This window comes from Lactuca saligna, chromosome 8 (genome assembly GCF_052625555.1).
Source record: "Lactuca saligna cultivar CGN05327 chromosome 8, ASM5262555v1, whole genome shotgun sequence".
NCBI classification, from domain to species: domain Eukaryota; kingdom Viridiplantae; phylum Streptophyta; class Magnoliopsida; order Asterales; family Asteraceae; genus Lactuca; species Lactuca saligna.
The window spans coordinates 17,373,747-17,380,056 of record NC_136424.1 but is presented as its reverse complement, the minus strand read 5'-3'; the positions used below and the strand labels follow the sequence as shown (position 1 = coordinate 17,380,056).

The following is a 6,310-nucleotide window of genomic DNA, read 5'->3' as shown; positions in this document are numbered from 1 at the left end:
GCGTGTGTGCTTCTTGGCGCAACACTTGTTTTGTCTCTTCCTATCTCTTCCAACCCCTTCTTCTTTTTTCTTGCTAAAATATTGATTATATATTGCTGAAATCTTATTTCACATTTTTTTTTCGTTTTTTTTTTGTTTATTCTTGTTGAATTTTTTTTATATTGAATAATAATAATTTGTTGATGAAATATCATTATTTTATGCTAAAATATCTTTTTTTTTTTTTTTTTGTTAAAATATCATTATTTTTTATGAAATATCACAAATTATTGTCGAAATGTCATAAATTATTAAATTTTCGGTATTAAAAAAACTATTTTCGGATTATAAAACAGTTTGTTTTAATTTTTTAATATCTGCAGCAGCATGCAAATGTTAAAAAAACAAACACGTTTCTTATTACAGTCTGCAGCCGTTTGGTCCACCTCTTCTACTGCAGAGGGTTTCAGAGGTGATCCGTAAACTTTATTGATTTTTGCTTCAGAAAAACAAACAGCACCTTTATATTTCTTATAATGTAACGTTGTTGTGAAAAACAAAATAATATCCTAATACATATTGGTATACTAGACTACTATGAGTAATTGAGTATTATATATGTAATATTTGAAAGATTTAATGTGTAGTGAATGAATCTGTCTAAAAGAAAATTTGGCATATATGAAATATATGATTAGTGATCTCTTTCTCTCCGTGTGTTAATCATTTTCATCAAAGTTTGTGTTGGTCCAATGGTCCGGGTTCAATTCTTTGGTTTATCAAATATGTGAATACCATAAAATGGCTTTCTATTTTGAAAATTGGTTTTTGTAAAGTCATTTTTGCTAAACATATAATTTCCTAGATAAATAAGGAATTTTTTAGGAAACTATTGTAGAGATCATTGAGCTGTATTTTATACTTATGGCATATCATCAATTCATTTTTTGTATTTTAAGGAAAACATGAGTGGATGAGAGAGTATATTAAACAACTCAAGGTTTGTATAAAATGGTTTCAAAAGAATCTTGAAGACCTTGTGAAAGAAAAGCTTCACTTGCATATATAATGTTGGATTCTTCACAAAGAAAACGTGCCGAAGCATGTAAAAGTAAACTTCAACATATAAGAAAGAATTTCATCTTCATAGTCTTTTTTTTAATCTTTTTACATAGGCTTCAATGAAACTTAAGGAGGAAGAGTTGAATTCAATTATTGTTATATGTTAGCTTCAATATTCCTTTTGCTTGAATTAATTCATTTGTTTGTTCCGATAAAAACTTACTTCAATGGTGAATTCATGCTTTTTGATTATGTTATCTCCGTATGTATAGTATCATCAATTTTATAAGTATATGCTTCTTTAATTGTCATTTACTTTTCTTTACTTGCATTCCTTATAAATTGTTTTGGAGTATTCAGTCAATTGGATCAAAGTTTATTGTCTTTTTCGGAATTAAGAATAACATCCTTTTTTTTTTTTTTTTTTTTCTTTTTTTGACACTATATAAAGTTTTCTATCAAGAATAAAATCCATTTTTTTTACATTATATAAAGTTTTCTATCGAGGGATAACATGGTCATTTTTCGGTTAAAAACAATACGATTTTCCTAAATAACTAAAAATAAATAAAGGTTTGGCAACACTAAGATAACATTTATGAAAATTTAAATAATTAATTGATGATGCCACCGCCCTACGTTCTCTCCTCCCCACAGTTGGACTGTTCCTTCTCATAGCCTCCCCAGTTCCCACGCTACTATATAACAACCTCACATGCTTTCAAGTAAGCTTTCATTCTGTTTTTTTAATGGCGGCAAGTTCCAGTCTGAGCGAGGAGTTACGAATCCCCAGGAAGAGTTGGACTCGTAATCAAAAACCTGGAAACGAAGGTCTGATCCTCAACAATGGCGCTTCTGGTAGAAGTCCGGTTTGTATTGAACCTAATTCTAAAAAATTGGCGTCATCTCCGGTGGTGCCCGACAGAAAAGTTCCGGTTCTGTATTACCTATCTCGGAATGGTCAGCTTGAACATCCTCATCTCATCGATGTCCCTCTCTCTTCATCTCATGGTCTCTATCTAAGAGGTAATCGAGTTTTCTGTGGTTTAATTTCAACAGGATATGTTGGAATTTCCATTTATTGATACAATAAATTACTCAGGAGTCAGGACTCATGAAAACCTAGTAATTAGCTTCTATGTATATTTATTTTTGTCCTGTTCAAGTACGATTACGACTGTTGTTTTGCAGATGTTATGAACACCTTGAATTGTCACAGAGGAAAAGGAATAGCGAACATTTATTCATGGTCTTTCAAAAGGTACAACACATTTGCCTAAATTAGAAGACGATAATGAAGTTCAGTTTGTTTTCCTGTTGATTCATTTCTCTTATTTTCTGGATCAAAAATTAGGAGCTACAAAAGCGGATACGTATGGCACGACGCGTCCGAAAACGATTTGATCCAACCAACCAACGGCCATGATTACGTCCTCAAAGGTTCAGAGCTTCTCCAAACACTGACGTGTCAAAATCAGGCGGAGACGTACCATTCCGGCGACAATTTTGGCTCTACGACGGCACCGGCGGTCGTCAGAAGGAATCAATCATGGAGCTCGTTCGACAATCCGCAGGAATGTTTAGTCGTGAAATGTGAATCGAATAGAGAGCTCGCGGCGAAGTTCGCTCCTGATGCGGCGACGCAGACGGAGGAGCAGGGGCGTCAGGAACATGTGGCTGTAGAGCTAAGTACCGACGAGATACCGTCACCGCCGCCTTCGAATTCGAGCTCGGAGGTTTCAGAGGCGGTGAATGGATCGAGATACGTTGATCAATCGGAGAAGGTGATAGAGACGACGGAGGATCGGCATGGTGGGAGTGGTAGGATGAAAGTTTCACAGGTTTTGATGCAGCTGTTTACTTGTGGAGCTGACTCATCTAGACATGTCAGGCCTGTGGAAGGAAAACAGGATCAAGCGTGTCAGACAGACAAGCAGGTCGCGTGTATGATAAAAGCTTTAAAAAATGAATCATAAATGTAAGACGATGGTGTAACCAGTTTTCACTTTTGTGAACATTCGTGTTTGAAATTTATTAAAAGCACATTTGAATTTTGTAAATTTTTTGGAAAATGATTTGGAACTTTTCATAAGTTCTAAGTTCATATCTAGGTAAATGTTATATATATATATATATATATATATATATATATATATATATATATATATATATATATATATATATATATATATATATATATATATATAAAACAAAGTTGTTAGAAATATTTATATATAATCATTATAACTAGTTGTGAAACCCGTATATTATACGGGTTGATTAAAACAAAATGTTAAATAGAAACGATTAAATGAGAAGTTTATTTGAATTCGAAATTTGAAATAAATAAAAATTATGAGAAAAAAAAAACATGCCAAAAATAAATAAATTAAAATTATTGTTTAGTTATCAGATCCGTATACTAAACAGGTTAATTATAACAAAATGCTAAACACAAAGGTTTAAACTGTAAATTTATTTGAAATTGAAATTAAAATTTAAAATTTAAAATTAATATCATTATGATAGGTTTAATTTATGGAAACTAATTAATAATATATTAGAAATGGAAAATCAAATAAATGAAGTGGAAAATAAATATATCTCTAAATTATGACAAAATAACATGTGGCAAATTGAATGAGAGAAGAATATGTGGCAAAATCATTTTTATTTATTAGGGTAGATCGGCTATATTAGGTTACAATTCTAGATGTGAATACTTTCAAGCTCTAGATATATAAAAAAAATAGTTACCTAAAACAAGAACAAGAACAAAAAACGAAAAATAAGAGTAATTTACACGAATGGTCCCTATGGTTTGGAAGAATTTATATTTTTGATCCCTAACTCTTTTATCTGCTTGAATTGGGACCACTATTCGAAATGATAGTGAAACACTATTTGTTATCTCATTTCTGTTTTTCGTGAAAATATACGAATTGAAGTGGAGGGTTTTTTCAAACAACAAGGGACTGTATCAACTATCAAATCAAATGATATTAAGCATTAAAGATGAGGAGATACAAATATATAAAATCTATTAATTTTTTAAATATATAAAAAATTAATAAATTAATAAGAAAATTAATTAAAAAAAATAAATTAATAAGAATATAATAGTCTTTTTAAGTAAGATAATGACTAAACGGTCAACAAAAAATAAACAGTAAGGAGAATCTGAATTAAAAAAAATAAATTAAAGATAAACAACAAAATTTTAAAAATTATTAAAACCACATTTGATTCAGATTTCAAATCCTATCAACAGATTTTAATGCATGCAAATCACTCAAAGTTATATGAAATTATACCTAACAAAAAAGTTGCATCCTAAGTGGAAACTAACTACAAAATACCAAAAATGGCAGCCATGCACTCATTTGGGACTTAGATTTTCATTTCGGACAATGTTTTCATTATTTTTAAACTATTTACAAGTTTAAACATGACTCATATAACTTAAATATAACCAGAGACATACAAAAAACAATTAATAAAAAAATATCATTTCATAAATGTTTTTCGGATCTTTTCTAATAAATAAAGTTTTTTTTTTGCCACTTGTCACACTCTCATTCAATTTGTCAAATGTCATTTTGTAGTTATTTTGAATTAATTTTTTTCCACATATCATTTTATAAGTTTTTTTTTATTAAATTTGACATTATATTTTATGTAATAATTGAAATAAATGTAGTAATAAATAGATATCAATTTCATTAACAAACTAACATTTTAAACTGAAAATTTCCAAAATTAAAACTCATTAATTTCTTTTGTTTGTTTATTTAAATTATTTATTTAAGTTTAAAAGATAAAAAAAACATGTTCATTATAACAATTCATTATTTTTCTTATTTTATAATAAATTCAAAGTTTTCAAATATTTACACCTTTATATTTAATTTTTTTTTAAATTAACACATGTAATACATTGGTCTTACAACTAGTTTCAAAATCGTAACAGCCCGAAAATTCAGATAAAAATTTTCATTTAGTGTATAGAAATTACAATCATGTATTGTCTTCCAAAATTCCATTACAGCAAATCATATCCAAAAGATCAGAGTATCCAAAACAATAAATGTGGAAATACTGTAGAGTGAGTGTTGCGACATCAAGTCGGACTCTTCCCCTTAGAACCAGAAGTACTTGAAACACCCAACAAACTCTAAGCAAACACTTAGTGAGTTCCCAAAATACACAAAATATACAATATCATAATACTATGCAACATATATACATATAGAATTGCCATGGACTCCTTCCATGGTCTTTACCTGGAATGCTATGGGCTACCCCCATGGTCCAACATCCAAGGGCCATAGGCTCCCCCATGGTCTTTACCAGGTGTCATGGTCTTCACACAAGTCATTACATGTTAACTAACAAAACCATTGCATATCAACTATTAAGTCCACATATCAAGTAATGGGTCGGCATTGATGCCTTCAACCCATTAGTATAATGAGAAGACTCACCTCAATCTGTTGGAAACAATAACTGCTCAACTACCAATCTAAAACCTCACACTATATACATATACAAATAACCTTAATTAGGATTATGACGCAACCTAGTCAAAGGCCCCAAATCCCAAGTCCAAGTCCCTCCATTATGGCCCAAAAGTCTATCATTCATTAATGGGCCTAGGATTATTAAGGTCTGAAACTATAATGGACCATTTGACCCAATAAGGCACAAACATGACATCAATAGCCTAAAAATAATTTCCAAGGCCTATCTACCCTAATCGGTCCAGGTCCAAGGCTAAGTGGAGTTCAATTGGCCCAAAAGTCCACCAAAATCCCAACACTTACAGGAGAGTTTACGCCCAACGTACCTCAGAAGTATTCTTATCGTATTGGGTTCTTTGGCTATACGCACACAGTACAGGTCGGTACGCCCAACGTACAAGTAAGTAATCCCCAAAGACCATTAAGTGCTTAATTCATGAAGACTCCACATTCTAAATCCAAATCTAGGTCGTTTCTAAGATGCCAGGGCAATTTTATGCCCTTGCATGACATGAGAGAACCCGATACCTCATTTAATCCATTAAGTATCGTTTTAAGGACTTAAGCTCATACAAGAAGTCACCACAACCACCAAGCTATCATTTTTATGCTTCAAACCAGACAATGGAGCCCTAGATCTAACATCCTTAACATCTGGAGTTGACCAAACTCACAAGAGAAGGTTTGAGCTTTTTACCTCCACAACCTTCCCAAGATGCTCCAAATGCAAGATCCAAAAGCATTTCCTA

General features: G+C 31.3%; 1 protein-coding gene across 1 annotated transcript; it reads left to right on the top strand.

Annotated features, from left to right (window-relative positions):
• The first annotated feature begins 1,638 nt into the window (after positions 1-1,638).
• On the top strand, positions 1,639-3,101 carry LOC145008055 (protein SOSEKI 5-like). Its single transcript, XM_078966680.1, has 3 exons — positions 1,639-2,067; positions 2,233-2,302; positions 2,396-3,101. The coding sequence occupies exons 1-3, from the start codon at positions 1,791-1,793 to the stop codon at positions 3,015-3,017; spliced, it is 969 nt and encodes a 322-aa protein (XP_078822806.1). The 5' UTR covers positions 1,639-1,790; the 3' UTR covers positions 3,018-3,101.
• The last annotated feature ends 3,209 nt before the right edge of the window (positions 3,102-6,310 follow it).

Coding starts and splice junctions, on each gene's coding strand:
- LOC145008055 (XM_078966680.1), top strand. CDS start 1,791: ATGGCGGCAAGTTCCAGTCTGAGCGAGGAGTTACGAATCCCCAGGAAG. Junction 2,068..2,232: donor TCATGGTCTCTATCTAAGAG/GTAATCGAGTTT, acceptor GTTGTTTTGCAG/ATGTTATGAACACCTTGAAT. Junction 2,303..2,395: donor TATTCATGGTCTTTCAAAAG/GTACAACACATT, acceptor ATCAAAAATTAG/GAGCTACAAAAGCGGATACG.